Genomic DNA, 22,316 nt, shown 5'->3' on the forward strand with positions numbered 1-22,316 from the left:
CGAAAATAATTTTTGATTAAAAATGAGTTATTTTGCATATGTTTTACAAGCAAGATTTCAAGGTGAGAATGCCTTCTACCAAAGTATAGTTTGCAAAAAAAGGAAAAAAAAATTAAATAAATTTTTGGAATAATTCGTCAATCTATAGTGTGCAAAAAAAGGAAACACCCTGGATAACTTTTGATCTAATGATCTGATTTTCACATACTAGGACTCAATCTAAATAGTTAATATGGTCTTAAATTGATTGGTTAATGGTAAATATGATCTTAATTAACCTCAAATATGATGATTAATTAGAGCAGACTATATTTTAAGTTACGAAATCAGACACACACACACAAAACCGTGTATTCTGTGAACATACGTACCTTCTTTATTCGACAGATTCGCTATGCATACCCTCAATCAAAATATGGGGTTAGCCGCAATCGGGAAAATATGGTCCCTATAGTTTGGTCCCTTAAACCAAATTATACTTCTTGCGTATTCCGCCATAATTCGATAAATCTTTAGTCACAATTTAAAAATTTTTGCACACAATTATAAACAAAATTACAAGGCTGCGGAGTTGAACATTAGTAGCCGTGAACCCTCAATTGGATCAGCAGTTCAACGACGGTTATTATATAAAATTAAAAAAAATTCTCTGAAGCTATTCTGCACTTTTTGTTCCAATTTTATACTTAGTCATGTAAATTTACATTTTTTAAAATGATGTAAAAAATTGTATACCTTGCTTTTCACATTTTTTCAACTTCGCTTTCCTGACCAAACTATTGGGATTATATTTTCCAGATTTCAGCTACCCCACTCTTATTTTTAAGGTTAGGAATAGAAATTCGTTATAAAAAAAGGTATGTTTGTTTAGAAGAAGTACGTTTTTATCTCTTTCATAACTTAAAATAGCGTCTACTCTAATTAATTAGTATATTTGAAATCATTAGCCATTAAGTTTGAGTCCTCGTACGTGAAAATCCGATCATTAGCCCAAAAGGTTTTTAGAGTGTTCCGTTTTTTTCTTATATTCTTTTCTTTCACGCACTGTATACATTAACAGTTCATTAAAACTGCAAGCTGGTAAAAATATAAAAATGAAAGATATATCTACGTATTTTGAGGTACAGATGGGCTCAAACTTTTTAAGATATTTTCTACAAAAAGAATTTTTTATACTTGTGACTTCAAACCTTCCTTTTTCGTTCAATTTGTTAGAAGCTTTTACAATATTATAAATGAAGTCTCTGTGTATAGTAAGATTTTTTTATATTACTTCATCAATTGGTTATCAAATATTTCTGTAAGTTGGAGTTGTTATGTGAATTGGGCTCAACTTTACCGTCATAGCAGATTACAGTTTTATATCAATGAACATACGCATTTCAAGAAATTTCTTCATTAATTGTCTTTAATTATAGTTTCTAAACATTATCAATAACTTTAATTATGGAAATCTGTATTTAATATAAAATCAATAAATTTACGTAAGTAACATGTATTTTTAATATGATGATAGTGGTGTTCTCTATACTTGAATTTTGAAAAACATTGATAGTGTATGAATAACATCGATATTCCTCACTAAATGTTATTTTAAAAAAAATCGCATTTTTTAAGTCTAGCTTTAATTTTTTTTGTTTTCAATTACAGTTAAAACTGATCTTATAATCATTTTTTCTATTTTCTTTTATTTCTGATTAGACCAATTTTACGATTTTTATCTCTATGTTTACTATAGTATCGTTCAGTTATAAAACATATTGAAGATGCAAATATCCCAATCAATAGCAAATAAAATGCTGTGTAAACATCATTCAACGTAAGAGCTTGTTCTTTCTGAGACAACTTGTTATCGTGGTGAAGAGTACACACATCTGTCTTGGACAAGTGCTGTTGCATCCATTTTTGAATCAATCCATTTTTTCTTAAAGCTTCCATACTACGAAAAAAAATATACAAGTTAGTAGTTTCTTGTATAATATTAGTGAAGTTTTTTTTAAAAAAAAAATTAAGAGCTTCTGCTTATAAGTAAAGGAATTGAAGAACCGACAGTAAATTGCAAACGGAAAAAAATGTTTTTAAACACTATGCCAAATAACACTATGTTTTTAAACACTATGCCAATGTTTTTAAACACTATGCCAATAAATTTGTAACTTATTTCTATTTGCAGCTGTGTTTCTTCTTATGATAGGACTTGATTCGAACTACTTTCTACATTTCTTTTTTAATTTTGATTAAAAGGAAAATTGGCGCAGTTAAATATTATTGCTCTAAAAAAAATTTATGTATATGTAAAAAAAATTCGTGTCTATCAACACCAAAAACAATAGAAACTACTTAACGCCAAATTGGTGTAGTGAAATACCATTGATAACTCTTGGTTCTTCGCGTTTCACTACATCAAGGACTAAGAATAGTTTTTGGTGTAGTGAAGCACCAAGAATTTTCTTTTACATTACTTGGTGTAAAGTAGCTACCACCACTTTTGATATTCAGTAACTTTAAAATTTATAATTATAATAAGATATGATACACATAATAGTCAGCAAAGTCACTTTTACGATACTATATAAACAAAAAATCCTTTATTTAGGTTGCATACACTCACTAATTCTTAAAATAAAATTTGTTTGTTAATAATGCATGCACACAACATAGAAAGAATAGCAAGAAGAATTCAAACGAGGCTTAACAAAAGAGAAACGAAAAAAAAATATGTATTATAAAATTATTTAATATAATTGACAGATTTATGTAAACCTCCTTATGTGAACATAATTGACTATAATACAAAACTAAAAACTTTTGTAACAATTAAGCTGTGCTTCTGAGGAATATTCAGCAACATGAGGAACGATAAACTTACAACATTTCAGGCTGGATTGTAAACAATCTACCGTTGTCATCTGACGGTTTATAAGCATGAGCCAGAATTGGCGAAAATATTTCATGAATGGATTAAATACATATGAGCTTAATGTAGCTTTCTTAATTATTGTTGCTTAGATTAAACTTCGTCCTTTATAGTGTATACGAACATTTTCTTCAATATTAACTTGAGATAAGCATACATTCACACAATTTTTGGAGTTTTTCAACACCAAATTCGGATAGGTATTATACCACAGTTTTTACAGAGCAGGAGCTAAGTTGGTACATCAAACCACAGTTCTTTTTTTCATCCCTCCCGTAAAATAATATTTTAGAGCATGTTTTATTTTTGTTGTCAGCTATACAATAGTTATGCATAATTATCGTTATCATGAAATGATACCGACATGATTCAAAATGTATTTCTGTTTAAGTTTTAAAATTGTTCTGTTCAACTTAATAAGGTCCTCGATTTGCATCTTGCGTCATGACATTGTTCATATTTTTAAGAATACTTTTGTAGTAGTGCTTATTTTGTACATAATTCAAAATTGTTGTCACTAGTAACATTCCTATAATTAAATTATAAAAATAATGTCTTTCTTGAAATAAATTATCATTTTTTTTAATATCTTGCTGTTTCGCAATTGTTTCCGAGAAACTTTTAAAATATTTATTCATTCTGAAAAATTCCGAATCCAATAACGATGTAAAATACTAGCAGTCAGTGCTTTTTAACGAAAAATCCATTTTTACCGTAAAACGTTACGGGGAAAAAAATCTTATATACTGTAATTTTTAGAGTAATATTTTTAATTTTTAGAGTAATATTTGCTGTAAAATCACGGAATCATTTTAATTGAAAAAATATTACTCTAAAAGTTATGGTATATAGTTTTACGGTAAAAATATTTTTTACAGTAAAATGTATTTTACTGATGTAGTAACTCAGACTACCTGTACTTTTTACCATCTTTTGATCCGGAATTTTTTACAGTGTATATAATTTTAAATTATATATATGCATACTCTCTCTCTCTCTCTTTAATTATCTTTTTTGAACCAACTTAGTTAAAAAAGTGTTTTACATTTTAATTAATATTACTACTTCAACTAATTTCTAGGGAAATATTACTCGATCATTTACCACGAATAAGTATTTTTCTTTCATTTTAGTTTTTTAAAAAAAAGAAAACTTAAAAAATTAAAATTTTTTAAGAAACATATACCAAATTTCGCCACACTAGTTGGGATATGATAATTATTTGAAATTCTATCTTTAACTTGAGTTTTTTAAAGTGTGTTTAATAATACTTCACCTAGGTATTAGCGACTATTTTCTTTCCTCACACACGGCCTCACCCTCTGCAATTTTTAAATCAATATCTGTGTTAAAACTTTTTACCTTCAGTATAGTATTACACTACGTATAAATTTTTATTTTATACAAAAAACATGATAATAAGAACAAATTTATTTATTGCGAGGTAATGATTTGAAATGTATATTATGGCATTATTCATAGTACTAAATAATATTTGCGATACTATTTGCACATCTTGCATAATTTCTAATACGTACTTATTGTTTAAAGTAAAATATTATAAGCTGAAACTTACTAATGCGAGAAATGAATAGCGTAAGGGCTTCCTCTTGGAAATGCAAATGCTGCACTGTGTTTGAACAAATTCAAATCAAGTACATGAAATTTGCAATATTGTCTTGCCTTAAAATCTTGAAAAAGTAAGTAATTCAAAATATTCACTTCTTGTATATAAGAATATCCTAAAATAGATGCATATATCATTTACATAAGACTCTATTATGTTTATACATGTAAAAGCATACGTGTACAGAGCGCAAAAAATAAACAGACCACCTTAAATAACTTTTGATCTAAAAATCGGAATTTTTACGTTCTAGAACTCAAACTTAATGGATCAAAGGTGTTACCTCAAATATGCTAATTAATAAGTTCAGATGTAATTTTAAGTTATGAAATCAGACACAAAAACGTACTTTCTCTGAACTAACATACCTTTTTTACAACGGATTTAGATTTCTGACCTTAAATAATAGGGAGTAGCCGCAGTGTTACAAATATTGTCCCCAATAGTTTGGAGAGCGGTCCAAAGTTTAACCCCTTATTATTAATTTTATCTTATGCGTATTTTGCCATATCTCGAGAACTTTTTAAGCGAATTGAAAGTTCTTACGCTTAGTCGTAAAATTCATTTGTCGAGAGACGATTTGGTACAAAATATAACGTTTAGAAAACATTTGTTATTTTTTTCATTTAATAACTGTCAGAAGAAAGTTTGAGCTGTATAGTATACATTTCTTAGATCATATTAAAGAATGTAATTTTACATGGTGAAATAAAATTTTTTTAACTAAATTGATCGAATAGTTCCTGAGAAATCGAATCTCAAAAAAGTCGCATTTACAGTAATTTCTTTAAATAATGCTTTTTTTTTTTTTTTTTTTTTTTTTTTTTTTTTTTTTTTTTTTTTTTTTTTATAGTTTTATATCATATTTTACATTGTTATTTACCGGTGACTGACATGGTTGAAATGGAAAGTTCAGTGTAAGTCACCGGTGAAAGACGCGGCCTAAACAGAACGCTCAGTGTCAGTCACCGATAACTGACGTGGTACTTTCAGTATCAATAATAAGAATAAAAATTATAATTTTTGTCAGAAATTGATAAAATTTTTAAAACACACACACAATAACTATTTCATTATCCAATATGTACTTTAAATGGAAATTATTTTAACACTGATAATTCTAAGGCTTACATTTAGAAAATGCAGTTTACCTTTTTGTGTGTACTCCATAGCATCTTCTTCTGAATTGACGCTCTTCCCCAATTTTTTTCGAAGTGATTCTCGCAATAGAAAAAACTCGTCTTTAGCTTTAAAATTTTCTTCCTAAAGAAGAAATTATATTTACAGTAGTTACACTAATATTTAATTTGACTCTCAAACGTTTCCTTGTATGTTGCATGTCTAATCACGGAGGAAAAAAAAAATTTAAATTACAGTATAGTAAAGTAATGACATTTCTGGTAAAAAGCTCCAAAATTCTGGTTAATAAACCAAAATATACTGTATTTAAGCATTCATTTGGAAATTTTTTGGTTCATATGGTAACGGTTTACAGAAAATTCTAGACTTCAAAATTGTAATTCTTATTACCACATAAGTTAAGATCAATTTTAACATTTGCTTGTGAAAGCTGAACCATATCTTGTACGGATGAGGCTATGTTGGGTACCTTTGAAAGAAATGTCTTGAGAAGCATTTTTGGAGGAATTCAAAAAGAGGATGTGTGGCTTAGAAGATCAAATCTAGAGCTTTATCACTCATATAATGAACCTGCTTATCAACTTTATTAAACGACAAGGAATAAAATGGGCTGGCCACGTTATCAGAATGGACGAAGACCGTACCACAAAAAGAGTTTTCAATGTCAGACCAGTTGGCACACGAAAAAGTGGCAGGATGAATTTGAGATGGCCTAGAGAAAGACCTTTTGATCTTAAAAACTAAAAATTGGAAAACACTAGCAAAAAAAAGATTAGATTGGAAAAAATTTCTTTAGAAGGCCAAGGCCCACCCTGGGCTGTCGAGCCATTGATGATGATGATGATTACCACACATTAAGTGAAAAATACAGAGCTTAAAATCGAATTTAACCGAATAAATGATTTTATACCATGCTCTAAGGTATCATGATAAAATTACGAAATTTTACCCCATTTACCAAATTTTATCATACAATATAAAACCATATTTTATTATTAATTTTAGCATAGCACTTTTGTAAAAGTTATCGAGATTTTTGGCGTTCCCATAGAGTCAGAGACACGGTAAAAATTTTCCATATTCTGACCATATTTTTTTTCCTCAGTGAAATTGTAATTTGATTACATCTATAGTTCAACTATCTCATTTAATCTGTATTTAATTATATTAAATTTTTTTAATCTCGATTATTTCATTACGTCCAAATATCAAATGGAAAAATGTTAAGCGTATTTTTATAAACATTAACTAACCTTAAGCAATTTGTTTGAAAATGCTGTTCCTTTCTTGAAAGTCCACCGAAATCCAAGTTCTGTGAGGTCTTTTATGGTTAGCGCAGAAATTGAAGTTTCGGTTGTAAGGAAAGCTGTTAAATTAGCCGTGTAAAAAGCTGCAATAAGCAAGCTAGTTAGCCACCACGCAGCCATTAGAAGGCGAACTGGTATCGATGAAGATGATTTCTCACATCCTAGGAAAAACAATAATGTGATTCAATAACATACAATTAAAGAAAAGAAAGCATACAGCTCACTTAAAAAATTTTTTTAAAAGTTTAAAATTACGATTTACTTCATTAGTAAGGAACAATAATTTTTTATAATATTACAAAACGTGCAATTAATAATATTACAGAACGTGCAATTAATAATATTATGAAACAGCATGTTAATATCGGTCCTAATATGCATCAATAATGCAAATTCGAAGAAAAAAAGGAATCGTTCATAATGCAAATCATAGTTAATCATTTATTACTCAAAACATTGAAGAAGCCGTAGTGGCTCAGGTGATAGAGCGACAGCCACTCAATGAGGTAACCCGAGTTCGAATCCCAGAGATGGCTGGTTGATACGAATTCCGCATCTGGCTTGCACCGACTACAGTGCTGACGTAAGATATCCTCTGTGGTAGATGGATCATGTGTTAGAGTTCCCTTGCTGTTTGGCTAACCGGTGGAGGTTTTCGTGATTTTCCTCTCCATGTAACGCAAATGCGAGTTAGTTCAATCAAAAAGACCTCCTCGAAAGCAAATTTTTCCCACTACTTGATCCATGAGTTCGCTTGTCTTCTGAATTGGGTACAAAATGACAAGGCTTCGGAATTAAACATTGATAGGCGTAAACTTAAAATTGGGTCGACTGTTCAATGACGCTTATAAAACAAGAACATTTAAACTTATGTATAATATTTTAAACGAAAACGGTATAAGGTTATAAATTAAATAAAATATTTTCAAAATTAACTAAAAACTAATGTTCAAATGAAATCTATTTATCAAAGTATGTTTGTTTTGTAAATTTCACAAACTGTGCCAGATAATGACTAATCTATAATGTGCTACCAGTATATTTTTTGCATTAATAATTTATATCATTTTCTTAAATTTAAGTTTTAATAAAATGTGTTCAGTTTCGTTCAGCCACTGTTTTCATGCAAAATAATTATTGATTTTAGTTTATTGAATATTAAAATAATTAAATATTTAGAAGTCAGGTAAAAAAAGTTACATAAATAATAAAAAGGAAGGTTTTTCTAAAATAAAAAATATTTCAGTATCTAAGTAACTTTTTATGAAATATAATGGAATCTGAAGTAACAAAGGATTAAATTCGCATTTAAAGAAAATTAATTTTATGCATTCATTAAATTTTTCTGAGACATAAAATAAAAATATTTCTGACCTTGTTTCATTAAACCAGAATACACGAACCAAATACAGTCACCAAAGTTCATATATAAATTCGAATCTTTGATTCGTCTCTTTCTTTGTCGCTTTACCCATGTTGATAGACGTACAAGCAAGCTAAGAATTGGGCAGACCATCAAAGCAATTAGTATCACTGTAATCCACACCTGTAATTTGTAGTGCATTAAACTGAAAGCTATTCCTTACTGTAAGTTTAATCATTTTATTTTAATATCTATTAGCAAAATAGGTTTTAGTTTTTCTTAATTAAATTAAAATAAATTACTTTCGCTTTTGAGATAGTTAGTAAAATAAGTTAGTTATAAAAACGTTAAAAAATTCATTTGGATAGAAACAATAATAATGTCAATATGGTAATTGATACAGTAAACTATCCCGCTATTAAGCCAGCAAAATTGACCATTTCAATTCATAAAATTAATTTTCATTATCATTTCAATTTTTTTGAATATACAGGATGTTTATAAAGTCCCGGACCCATTTTGATATTTAATAACTCATAAAATAATAAAGATAGATTAAAATTAATAACATAAATGGTTAGATTGACTCAAAAAGTTTCATGACCCTTGTCAATGAACTTCCACGTGAGCCCTCTTCGTCGCACGGAGAATATCAAGTCGATAGTCAATTTTACCCAAGGTAGCGGCAAGCGTTATGAGTTATTAAACATCAAAATGGGTGTTTCTGGCATTGTTAATCGCCATAATGTGCTCATATGGGGATCTGAAAACCCCCATGAATACCGTGAGACACAAAGGGATTCCTCAAAGGTTAATATGTGGTGTGAATTAATGCACGACCGAGTCATTTGGTCTTTCTTTTTTACAGAAAAGACGGTGTTATCAGTCGTATACTTAGACATGTTGGAAAACTTCGTATTTCCACAACTAGAAGATCTTTAGCCACATGTCTTTTTGCAACAAGATGGGCACCACCTCATTAGGGTATCATCGTTCGTAGTTCTTTGAATGATCATTTTCCAGGAAGATGGATTGGGCGAGGAGGTCCAATTCCTTCGCCACCGAGATCACCTGATATAACGCCGCTGGACTTTTTTCTTTGGGGATTTATAAAGGACAATGTTTACAGGAGGATCGTGTCGAACATTGATGACCTAAAAGCCAGAATTACAACCGCAATAGCCTCTGCGGATGGCAACATGCTTGCTGCTACCTGGCGTGAAATTGACTATCGACTTGATATTCTCCGTGCGACGAAGGGGGCACACGTAGGAGTTCATTGATAAGGGTCATGAAATTTTTTGAGAGTCTATCTAACCATTTATGTTTTTAATTTTAATCTATCTTTATTATTTTATAAGTTAAACATCAAAATGGATCCGGGACTTTATAAACACCCTGTATTTGGTCAAGTAAACACCGAATGACTTTATTTAATAAATTTCCTGTTAATACCTTTAAATGTAATCAATTTATTTGAAGTGTGGTTATTGTTGTTTAATTTTGTGTTTCAGATAAATAGACAGGTAGATATCCTATGCCCTCTGAACTAGGGTCATGTCAACTGTCTTTGATTAGACTAATGATAACACAACGCGATGTATGAGAAGATTATAATTTAACCCATCGCACGTTGCAATTTGTAAAAAAACTAGTTTATAATAGCTATCAAAAGCAAGGAATACAATATTTGTTTTTTAATTTCAAATTACATTTAACTTACAGTTGTTGAGAAAGGTGCTATAAGAGCTCCACTATTTTGCCGATCTTGAGGTTTAGAAAAAAGAAGACCCAACGAGTCTTCGAATAAAACTGTTCCAAAAGTAACTACTTCTTGCCTTTCTTGAGTTATACTTATTGGGGCAGCCGCCATGTCAGCTGTCTGAAATTAAACCAATAAACAAAGAGTTTAGTGATATATTTCTTTAAATTGATTTTACATCATTATTTTTTTTTTGTCCTAAAGATTAAAACAACGAAAAGAAAATCTCATGCATGTATATTTTGCTGATGTCTTTTATTGAAAATAAGATAGCTGCCATAAAACAAAAGATAAAATTTTAAGCAAAAATAAATACATCTGCTTTTTGCTACCAACTTAGAGAATCTATTAGATATATTACTTATATAAAGTAGTTTATTTACACAAAAAAGTTTTAATATATAATTTTACCGTTATACTGAATTTTGTTTTAAATCAAAGTAATTATTGAATTTTTAATCTTTTTAACTTTAATAAAAGATACCAACACACTGTTAGAAATTCCCCCTAAAAAATTGTTAAATAAAAATTTATTTTATTGTTATTTTTCATATTCAAACAAAACAGACAAATAACCAAAAATTTAAACTGTTAACTGTGACAAAAACCGTTTACTAAATACTTTCATCTAATTCGGTTAAACAATCAGAATTTTATCCACCAACTAGGCCCACCTAATAAAGCCACTTAGTTCCTTGAAGATGGGTACATATTATAGCCGAGTGGGCTAATATGTCAATCTCATGATAGGTAGAACTGGGATTCGAATCCCAGCGTTGACACTACAATATTTTATTCATTCCCTTCAGAACATGAAAACTTCCCATTATCCTGCACTCTCCAATTTGTGAGCCTGAACTAATAGCATACGAAGCTTTCATTCACGTATAGATGGAGGCGCCATAAAGCTGCTAAACTATCTTTAATGTCCAGTTAAATTTCTTTTTAACATTTTGAAACCATGCTAGTTGTAAATGGTAAAAAAAACGTATAGTTTCGTATTCATGAATTTTTAACCATAGTAGTTGTAAACGGTTTCAAAACCAAAAGGTAAAAAATATTCTTTGTCTTAAACCTTACAGTTAATTGGACGGACAGACTGCTGCCGGTTTTTTTACCCCAATTTTAGAATTAAAATTCTAATAGTGCACGGTATAGTGAGCTAAAAAAAAAGCTCCCTAAATAATGTTTTTTCTAATGATCGAATTTTTAGATGCTTTGAATTGAGTTCAAATATGCCAATTAATTAGTGATTACCAATTAAATAACAAAATCAGGCACAAAGCATACCTTTTCGATTTTTGATCAGAAAAACAAGAGGGGTTGGCGTTTGCCTCAATCTGGAGGATATGGCAGACGAACTGTCAAAAATTTGTCTCTCTTAATACTACTTTCTCTTTTTATGCTTTTCGCTAAATCTGAGAAACTTTTAAAACGTTTCAAAAGAAATGTACAAACAATTATAAAATTTGCTTATCCAAAAATAATCCCATATAAAAATAATATTTTATAATTATTGTATAATAGTCGAGTCGAAACGATGTTAGACTGTAAGGTATACAAATTTTTACATCATTTTAAATAGCGTAATTTTAAATGACAATATCCAAATTTTGAGCAAAATTGATCGAATGGTTATTGAATTCAAAAATTCGAAAAGGTTGAATAGTTACTCAGAAACTATTTAACCTGCTTCGTTCAAATTTTAAATTTGAAATTACTTAGCTTAAAATGATTGAAAATTTTTTTATACGTTATAATAAAATTTTTTCGTCTATCATTAAATAACGTAATAGAAATAATAAGTGATAAATTTTTCCAATTATTACAATGCATGTCATAACTATTTCCACTTAAGAATTAAACTAACTAAAAGTATATTAGTAAGTAAATCAACCCTTTATTAAATTATAAACCATAATCTTACGAATCATTCATTAATCTGATTAATAATCATTATTACATCAACAATATCAAAACTAGATCTGATTACATTTTATGTTACTGAATAACCAGCACTGATCTAGATTTGTAACAGTAAGTTAGTATAGAGATCAGTGCCAGAATCCAGCCACTCATGTATTATATCTCTTTACTTTACTGCACTTTGTAGATCTAAAGATGTTATCAGCAAAAATATATTTGACGAATGGGCGTACAACGATATTTCTTATAAGCAAATTCCAAAATGTAAGAGTATTTTTTCTTTTTTCTGCGAAATATGTTATAAATCAAGTCTCAGATAATAGGAAATAATGGTAAGATACCCAAAATGTCAATCACTAATCATGAAGAAGTAGTGGCTTAGGGTAGTGTTTCCCAAAGTGTGGTACTGGAACAGTTTAGCGGGGGTAAGCGTTCTTATGCGAAATATCTTGCAACAAACGAAAATTTCAAAAACATTTATCTTAAAGCAAAGCTAGCCATGAAAATTTACGATTACGTATTTTTCTATTGGCTATTTTTTGCAGAGTTCACGGTTAATAGTTAGTGGCATAAACAGCCAGTTGTGATTTTTAACATTTGCGCAATTTTCATTTCATTTTTTTATTAAGTGGTACACATCGTTAAGAAAAATTTAGAAAGGGTACACTAAAGTCATAAGTTTGGGAAACACTGGCTTAGGGGATAGAGCACTCGCCACCCAATGCGGTGAACTGAGCTCGAGCCCAAGCGATGACTGATAGATACGAATTCTTCCTTCCAAAAGGCCTCCACTTAGGCAAATTTCTCCTAATATTTGATCCAGTTGTTCCCTTGCCTTCTGAATTTGGTTAAAAATTACAAGGAGTCCAAAATTAAGTCCGGAGTTCAACATTGATATTATATATATATATATATATATATATATAATTCTGCTTACCTGGTTTAAAAGCATACCTATCATTCCCGTCCAGTATGATCCATTAATTAGCATTCCAAAATCCAAATCTGCCGGAACAACGACATCATAGCTGCAAAGGAATTTAAAATGTAATCATAATGTCTTATCTTCTTGAGAATACTAATAATAATGTGTTGTTGTTGTTGTAGTTAATTTACGTCGCACTAGAGCTGCACAATGGGCTATTGGCGACGGTCTGGGACACATTCCTGAGGATGATCCGATGACAAGTCATCACAATTTTGAGCCTTTGCAGAGGGGATGGCACCCCCGCTTCGGTAACCCGACGACCTGCACGCGAAGTCGAGCACTTAACGGTAGAACAGTTTAACGAGGACCCATACCGCACACCCTCGGTCCCTACGCAGACTGATCCAAGTGGTCANGTATTTTCTAACATGTATACCTTTTATATTTGTACAAAACTTTTTTTTAATTGGAGCTTGGTTAGGACTGGGCGATAAATCGATGTATCGCGAAATATCGATTAAACGCATATATCAGTAGGCCGATGTAGTGACTTTCGTTGTAAACGATGAATCAGAAATATATATATAATGAAACAGCGCCATGCTTATTGATCTTTCTTATCTATCATATTACAAGAGTTTAAGCTGCGTCTTACAACTGCTTCAACATAAAGTTTTTTTACCTGCTATGTATTTTATAAATAACAATATTATGGACTAACCAAATTTACTCTATAATCTGAACAATTATTCATTATTATTAAATTTTATGAATTTAGAAAAGGATATTTTCTATATCAAATAGAAAAGAAAGTGTTGAATTCAAACATAACCATTAAACATAATTTATTATGCTTTTTTAGGAAACCTTTTAATTAATCATATAGATCAAGTTACAGAATGACGAAATCAACAGCCTTTTCTTAACATTTCAGTAAAATCAAAAAAAATTTATTGCTTTGAGGATCCTTTTTTAAAAATAGAACATAAACAATTAAGTGAGATAACCTCAAATGACAGTTTGAGAATGTTTAAAGGGATAAAATGTACTTTTTACTACATAGACTATATATAAAAAGAAAAAAAGCGCAAGTCGAGTACAGAAAGAGATATGCTATAGTTTATGTTCGAACTACTGTATTTTGTACTTGATTTGTGCTTTATTCACGTTGTTTTTCACTATAGTTTGAGATTATATTTATAATTGCTTATGAGGAGTACAACTCAAAAGTAAGTTTGGTTATTAAAGTTATAAATTGCTAAAAAATTTTCTTTAATATGAGTGTAAAGGCCTATAAACTTAACTTTAAAACACACTCATAACTAAAATATGTGATCCAAAACTTCAGCATGAAAACTAACAATCTAACTCAAAATAGTATTTCTGCAATCAGAGCTCGAAATTTAGTCGACTAAAGTAGTGGCCATAAATTAACCCGGAGAATGGATGTTAAATAATTTGAACAATAGTTAATTTGCTTCAAAATGATAAAAGAATGTCGTTTTGTTCAGAGGGAGCATTAATTCACCATTTTTAAATTTATTTATTTTTTTGTATTTATTGAGTACAAGAATAGCTGTTTTAAAAAAAGTTCCATATCTATATCTGTTTAATAAAATTATTTAAAACTAAATTTTATCTGAATTGTAATAGTATATTATGAGTAAGCTTTATTTAGTATATTGATTTTTATTTAAAAAATTCAATCACGTTAAGAACAGTAATTGTTTCTCAAAACGAAAATCAAAATTAAATTCGCCTTTTCATTTTTTTTTTACCTGAATGGAATAAGTTTCTAAAAAATTCTATATATTTATATGGATAAAATTATTAGAAAGTTTTGCCATGTATTTATAGCAAAATTTTTCATGAACTTTAAAAGTTATAACCACTTTTTCGCAAAAGTGAAACAGACATTTTTTTTCATTACATATTTTGTAAGAAAAAGAGTGTAAAAATATAATTATTTTATTCTTTTACCTAAATAAATCGAAGTTAATCAATTCAAGAAAGGGCTGACTTCTTAAAGAATAACAATTAGTTAATTCGATGGTTAATTTAAATCCTGAACTCAGAAATTAATTAACTATTTAGAATTTAATGCATCATAAAATCATATTACTTTTCTATATAACGAAAATTGAATTCATATTTTTTAAGTGCTATTTTTGGGAATTAATAAAAGAGAAGCAATATTTTTCTCTGAGAGTATTTCTTTTCATTTCATTTCGAATTTTGACCTTATCAGTTGAAACGATTGATTGCTTTCGCTATATCTACGCTTAAAATGCAAAACCTTCTGCCTGGATTCATAAAAGATGTTTAGGAAACAATGCAAACGCATTATTGGTTTTATTTTTAGTAAGCGATGAATTAACGTTCGTAGCTTTTCACTATCATTTTTTAGTAGGACGTGGGCACACCTGACAAAATCTAAACTGGATAAATTTCTATCTGGTTCTGATTATAGAATACAATTCGCATATCAATTATTTTAGAAAAACATGTAAATAAGAATATAATTAATTTTCTTTACATATTAATGTGTTTTTAAATCTATTAAAAAAATTATTTCCCAAAATTTCTAATAAATATTTAGTTTACTTAATTCAATTAAGTTGGATTTAAAGAAAATTTCTTACTAATCTTTTTTAGCAATAGTTAAGAGAACTGTGAAAAAGGTGCAATGATAATATTTTATTTGTAAGATATTTCAACAATATATTACACTTTGGGATGCGATAAAATGGTTGGCAGGGCACTGAACTCATGTTCGTGAGAACGGGAAGACTCCCCGTGCAGTAAATGGTGACGGGTGTGCGTTAAATCTGTAGGGTCACATGGTCCTCCATGTTCACATGACATATTATACCTCTGAGGGTACTGAATATATGAATGGGTCCGTGCTATAATTAGGTGTGACTTACGGGTGAGGCAAAATTCAAATTCTTTGTCATAGATGGTGCCACCTGAAAACAAGAACTATCGCACGCACCCATTGCCTTAATGGCCTACGACAACAAAAACCACAACAAAAGCACTAACACAGTGTATTTAGAGTTTGGTTTTGCAAATAAGTCATATTATTTATATCATGTTTTTAATTAAATTTATAGGTTGTTTTTACCTAAACGAATAATATGTTAATTCAGAAGTAATGATTCTGTAATAGTTGTTGAATAAAGCATATTAAACGAAAGATTGAATGTTATACGTAAAATTTTTAAATATTTTACCAAACTTTACTTTATTCGTAAACAATAATTTGATATCACTACAAAAATTACGCAAAAAAAAAAGTGTTTTTATTTATTAAATTGGCTCTATGGTTGTTGGTTACGATGTTTGAATTGATCTTTTCGCAATAAAATAAAGGCAATATCAATAACTATCATAAATACTCCGTAAACCTTAAAATTCTAATAAAAGGACGTGATGTCAAGTATTAAGAAATTTTTATAACTAAAATCGTAAATTTAAATACCATGCGTAAAGAAGGTTGCTTACTTTATTTAAGTTTTCTATAAGAAAATAATTTTTAATGCATTTTTTAAAATTGTTTTTTATTAATTTTAAAAGAAATAATATAATGAAATCTAGAGTTGTCCAGGTATATATATATATATANAGGCTACTAAAATGCAACTATTTGCTACTATTTTCGGGCTTAGGCGACTATAGTGACTTTTTTTGACTGAAAAGGCTAAAAAAGCAACTATTTTCAGGAATAGGCGACTATTAGGAGACTTTTTTTACTCCTGGCGAAGTTTTTCCGCAAAAATGAACGTTACTTTTCAGAACGTTAATAAAAGATAGCAAACTTTTATACATTCATTTGTGTTCAAAGAGCCAAGAATTTAAACTTCCATTGGATTTAATAAAGTACTTGTTATATGCTCTCTTTGAGAGGCAGTTATGTTATTTTTAATTGTTTTTTCCTTCTATTAACATTCATATTTTATTGTAATTCGACTTTTATTTAGTATTTTCTAACATGTATACCTTTTATATTTGTACAAAACTTTTTTTTAATTTAAGCTTAGTGAGGACTGGGCGATAAATCGATGTATCGCGAAATATCGATTAAACGCATATATCAGTAGGCCGATGTAGTGACTTTCGTTGTAAACGATGAATCAGAAATCTGATTTAAGCCGCCGGAATTAGATTACAATCGCGGTTTAACGATTTAATATGGAAGGATCCTTGACTAGGATAACGCTGTTTCCGCACTAACGAAGACGATTTTGATTTCGTCTAGCTGCAGAGATGCAGATATCATTTTGCTATTAAGATGTTAGTTTTGTAATGTTGAATGACGAAGTGCGAATTGAATCAGAACTCCCGGTTTCGTGTCAGGATCAGCGCTGTAATATGTAGAACGCAATGCATAGTTTCTTTATGTCCATTTTTGTCTTTGGGATTTTGCGTTTTTTGAAGATTATTTTCAATGGGACTTAAGTCATTTTTCTATCGTTGTGCATTTTATTTCGTCGGAAATAATTGTCGGGTTTCTTGTAAATTATTTTCAGTGAGACTTTTGCAGCGATCGTTTCGTTCTGCATTATTTCATACCATTTTTTTTCCTGCCTGGGTTTAACGATTCTTGTCAATTATTTTTAGTAGACCTACTGTTACTTTGCGATTGCTGCACAATCGCTGTTATCTTAAATTTTCGTTCTGAACTCAATAGATCAAATCANTTTTTTTCCTGTCTGGGTTTAACGATTCTAGTCAATTATTTTTAGTAGACCTACTGTTACTTTGCGATTGCTGCACAATCGCTGTTATCTTAAATTTTCGTTCTGAACTCAATAGATCAAATCATTGATTTTTTTCAATTATTGTTTTTTTATTTTAAGTGATGCAAATTAATAGGGGTATTTTGTATTTAACTTTGTTATAAAAAATTGGTTTTTTTAAATTTATTAAATGTAGTTAAGTATAATAATTTGATTGTTTTTCAACCAATAAATGCTCAGTCGTTTTTGATTATAAAAAAAATTAAAACAGAGCTTACCTTTATTTAATTTGCTTTTATTTTTGAGAAAATGAAAGCAAAGCTTTAAAAAAATTTGGCTATTAGTTAAAACAATATTTTTTTTAATTAAATAAAAAGTCTAGTAATGTTTTGACGTCTTTAGTAATTTAACATTAGTACTTAAAGTATTTTTTTTAAATTTTTATTAAAATTCTTTCAATACTTGTTTGTTTTATAATTTGTTCGATAGTCAGTATCATTTTTAAACAAATAAATCTTTAGTCGATTTTATTTTCAAAAATGAAAATAATAATAAATAAGTAAAAATATTTTAACTTTTATTAAGTACAGAATTTGACCATTTTATTACCATACTATACGACTTTTATTACTTAAAATAACTAAATCAAAAAGGGTCTAATGATGATTCAAAAGCATGTTCTTTTCTTCAACAAATAATTAAAAAAAATTTTCTTTTTCTGAAGTGAACATTTCTTTGGTTTGTTTTCCACTTTCGTTTTTTTTCTTCTTTTAATTTCTAATGCATGTATGTAAAATAATTTGTTACAGTATTATTATTTTTAAACCAATAAATCTTAAATCATTTTTAATTTAAGAAAAATGAAATGGAGCTTGGGTTTGCGTTAACTTTGACTTCTTTATTAATTTAATTGAAAAAATTAAGCAATGATATTGATGTCATAGTAGAATATGTTTAGAATTAATATTTTCTTTTAGACTAGATTTATTCCTTTTTATTTATTTTTGATTGATTAGAAGATTTCCTATACGTAATTTTTGAACATATGCTAAATTGCGATATATCACTATATCGTTATGTCTAACTGACGATGTATCACGATTTAAAATTTCAGACATCACCCAGTCCTAATAATAGTATTTGACAATTAAGCTATAATTTTTGTTATTTGGCTACTATTTTTGATAAATTTTTGTTTCTGTTCAGGCAACTATTTTCATAGATTTAGGCAACTATTTTCATGCTTGAGGCTACTAAAAGCAACTATTTTTGTTCATTTTTTACTGTGGCATCCCTGATATATATATATATATACTTTAGAACATATTAGGGGAGCAAACTATAAAGATTTAAAATTTCAAAAATATAAAATATAATAATAAAATTTGGTAAATGTCATAAAATTGGGGAATTTCATCATGATACCTTATGATACCCTAGAGCATGGCATGAAAACCATTTATTCAGTTAAATATACTTTTCAGTCTTGCATTTTTTACTAAATGAGAGGTACTAAAAACTACAATTTTGAAAACCAATTTTCGGTAAACCGTTACCATTGAAACGAAAAAATTACCAAATGAATGGTTTAAATTCCGTATATTTTGATTTTATTTACCAGAATTATGGTTTTCCAATAGAAATGTCATTACCATACAGTTCGTTAGTTTTACCTGAATTTCTTTCTCCGTTTAATTATATTGGAACAAAATCTTGTTTTTNCTTTTCAGTAAAACTGGCGAATTACCGCGAAGAGGGCGCTATCTACCGGAGTGAAAAACTTGCGTCTTCACACTTTACATACATTGCGCATTACGGTCAAAGAAAGAGTGGACAGCATGAAATTGCAATTAAACAGTCAGTGGCGGCGCTTCACTCTTTATATGTACACTGTATAGTATGCAGCATGCAGGGATAATGCATTTCATAAAAATTTGGCGACCCCCAAAAAACTTCTGGCGACCCCCACAGGGGTCGCGACCCCTAGTTTGCGCACCACTGCCCTAGAGCATGGCATAAAAACCATTTATTCAGTTAAATATACTTTTCAGTCTTGTATTTTTTACTAAATGAGAGGTACTAAAAACTACAATTTTGAAAACCAATTTTCGGTAAACCGTTACCATTGGAACGAAAAAATTACCAAATGAATGGTTTAAATTCCGTATATTTTGATTTTATTTACCAGAATTATGGTTTTCCAATAAAAAAGGCATTACCATACAGTTCGTTAGTTTTACCTGAATTTCTTTCTCCGTTTAATTATATTGGAACAAAATCTTGTTTTTTTTCAATACTCAAAAAGTTTACACTGTTAAAAAAATGATATCTATTATGAAAATAAATAATAAACTTACGTGAAATTGAAATGCTCCGAAAGATGATCTAATATTTCAAAACTGAATCCTTTTCCCACATATCTAGATTCATTAAAAAACTCAACAGTTTGGTAAGGTTCCGACTATTAAAAAAGGAAAAATAAACTATCAAAAATTACCATCTCTTAAAGTATATAATTCTCTATTTTTTAATCATATTAATGACAAATGACACAGAAAACAAAAATGAAATTTTCTATTTTTATGTACGATGTTAAAATTCAGAATCAAATTATGGTTAAAAGTACTGGCACTATGGGCAGTGTTACTTTTTACCATAAAATTTATTTTTACCGGAACATTTTGCAGAACAAAAAATCTGATATACTTGTACTTTTTAAAAACTTAACCAAAATTAAAGTCATGTGATATAAATTTAAGTTCAAGTTAATCTAATTCTGTTAAATTTTTTTTCTCTAAGTTTTTACAATAGTTTTAATACTTTTTTGCCAAAATATTATTTAATTCTTCATTTTTCTTCCGACATGCCAACGGATTAAGCAGATATTTAAAATTGTATCTAACTTACATATATTTAAAATTGTCAAGCTGCACAAAAAGCTAATTTGAATAAACAACATATTATAACACGAATAATGATAATAAAATTAAAGAATAGATTAAAATACTACCTCCACACTTGCAATTCGAAGTCTTTTTCTTTCTAAATTCAAAGTATACTCCGTATTTTTACCATTTATAGATTCCTCTAGTTGAAAATCTAAAATAAACATTTCAATGATCTTATCAATAAATGCTTAAAATGAAAGAAAGACGTAAATATATTACTCGGTCTATTTTTAAAAAATCATTATTCGATATTCCAAATAAATTTGTTAACACGTAGTAAACTTATTGATGAAGGTGAGGTAATACCGGGTAGCTAAGATTGTTGAAGCTAAAGTATTCGTCGTCTGATTTAGCTAAGATATTCATTCTTTAGTTGTATATAATAAGTAATTCTAGAAATGTCATAGATATGTTACTTTATTTTATAAATTATGACTATTATTTTTTATAAGCAGTTTAAGCAGATCCTATATTGGACACGTCTCGGTTGGCGAAAATTGCGACTGGCGTTCAAGGAGCCCTCTCGACAATCACCAAACAGCTGTGCACTCATATTTTTGTTTTGTTTTCGGTATAATATCATTTACCAAGTTTAATATGGATGCGACATTTCATAGAAGCTGATCTTCGCAAAAATTTAATGAATGTCCTTGTATAAATAAAATACTGGACACGCATAGAACCATAACTAAATGATAAATTCGGTGCAGTATTTAAAATAAATAAGATTTTCAATTAGTTATTTTTGCTAACTAGTTTCTTATTTTGCTTATTAATTATTTTAGAAAGAAATCACCTTGTTATAGCGCAGACCTAATCGGATGTCTCTGCTAACTACATTGTGTTTAGATGAGTTTTGTTCTAGTTATGAAAACGATGAGATGGTTTTTTAAAAAAGTCGTAATGATACTACGAGGAAAAGTTATACTTTATTGCGTCCATATAACTACTATAATATTTTCATAACTCTTTTTAAATGTATTCTGAGTAGTGAAATGCTTTTCCTACTCGCTTCGCTCACCCACTCGATTAAAATTTTTCTTAATAATTTCACAATAAATTTTAATTCTTAAAAATGAAACAATTGTTACATTGAAGTTAAAAATTGCTAATTTAAAATACTTAAAAATTTTTATAGTATAGCAGAGACTTTGTTTCTAATTCTATTTTGATTAATCTAACTTAATGATTTTGCTCGAATTACTGTTATAATATCATTTACAATTTTTTTTAAAAAATTTATTTTATTTTCGGTTATTATAAAATTATTTTATTTTATTATTTTATTGCATTATTTTAGTTGCATATGTTCATTATGCACAGTTTTAAAAATTACATTTTTTGAAAATAAAAGGAAACTGTCGAGCGAAGAAAAACATTTCGACTCACAGTTTTTTTATTTCAGATCATTAGCATAATTCAAATGAAATAATTCAAACTCTGCGAGCGATATTAAACGATATTATAACGTGATAATAAAAAGAGCGATATTATAACGTGAACATATTTTATATGTTTATGTCATAATATCACTTTTTCAGATGTTTCAAAATAATTAAATAATTTTGAATCTGATCGGTTTTGGTATTTATTTTTTGAACAAAAGTTTCCAACCGATACAAAAATGTACAATAAACCTCCTTTACTTTTCAATCG

The 22,316-nt window shown here is 28.8% G+C and overlaps 1 protein-coding gene across 2 annotated transcripts in view; it reads right to left on the reverse strand.

Moving 5' to 3' along the window:
- Nucleotides 1-1,548: 1,548 nt before the first annotated feature.
- Nucleotides 1,549-22,316, reverse strand: part of LOC107440097 (glutamate receptor ionotropic, delta-2) — a 33,895-nt gene continuing 13,127 nt past the window's right edge. For both annotated transcript variants that reach the window (XM_043040655.2, XM_043040654.2), the window contains exons 2-10: nucleotides 20,723-20,811; nucleotides 20,070-20,173; nucleotides 12,980-13,070; nucleotides 10,078-10,236; nucleotides 8,366-8,537; nucleotides 6,938-7,152; nucleotides 5,696-5,807; nucleotides 4,494-4,659; nucleotides 1,549-1,939 (exon numbers count right to left, since the gene is read on the reverse strand). In XM_043040655.2, coding sequence (XP_042896589.1) covers nucleotides 1,678-1,939; nucleotides 4,494-4,659; nucleotides 5,696-5,807; nucleotides 6,938-7,152; nucleotides 8,366-8,537; nucleotides 10,078-10,236; nucleotides 12,980-13,033 — 1,140 coding nt within the window. In that variant the 5' untranslated portion in view covers nucleotides 13,034-13,070; nucleotides 20,070-20,173; nucleotides 20,723-20,811 and the 3' untranslated portion in view covers nucleotides 1,549-1,677. The remainder of the gene's footprint in view (nucleotides 1,940-4,493; nucleotides 4,660-5,695; nucleotides 5,808-6,937; nucleotides 7,153-8,365; nucleotides 8,538-10,077; nucleotides 10,237-12,979; nucleotides 13,071-20,069; nucleotides 20,174-20,722; nucleotides 20,812-22,316) is intronic.

Source organism: Parasteatoda tepidariorum, chromosome X1 (assembly GCF_043381705.1).
Source record: "Parasteatoda tepidariorum isolate YZ-2023 chromosome X1, CAS_Ptep_4.0, whole genome shotgun sequence".
NCBI classification, from domain to species: domain Eukaryota; kingdom Metazoa; phylum Arthropoda; class Arachnida; order Araneae; family Theridiidae; genus Parasteatoda; species Parasteatoda tepidariorum.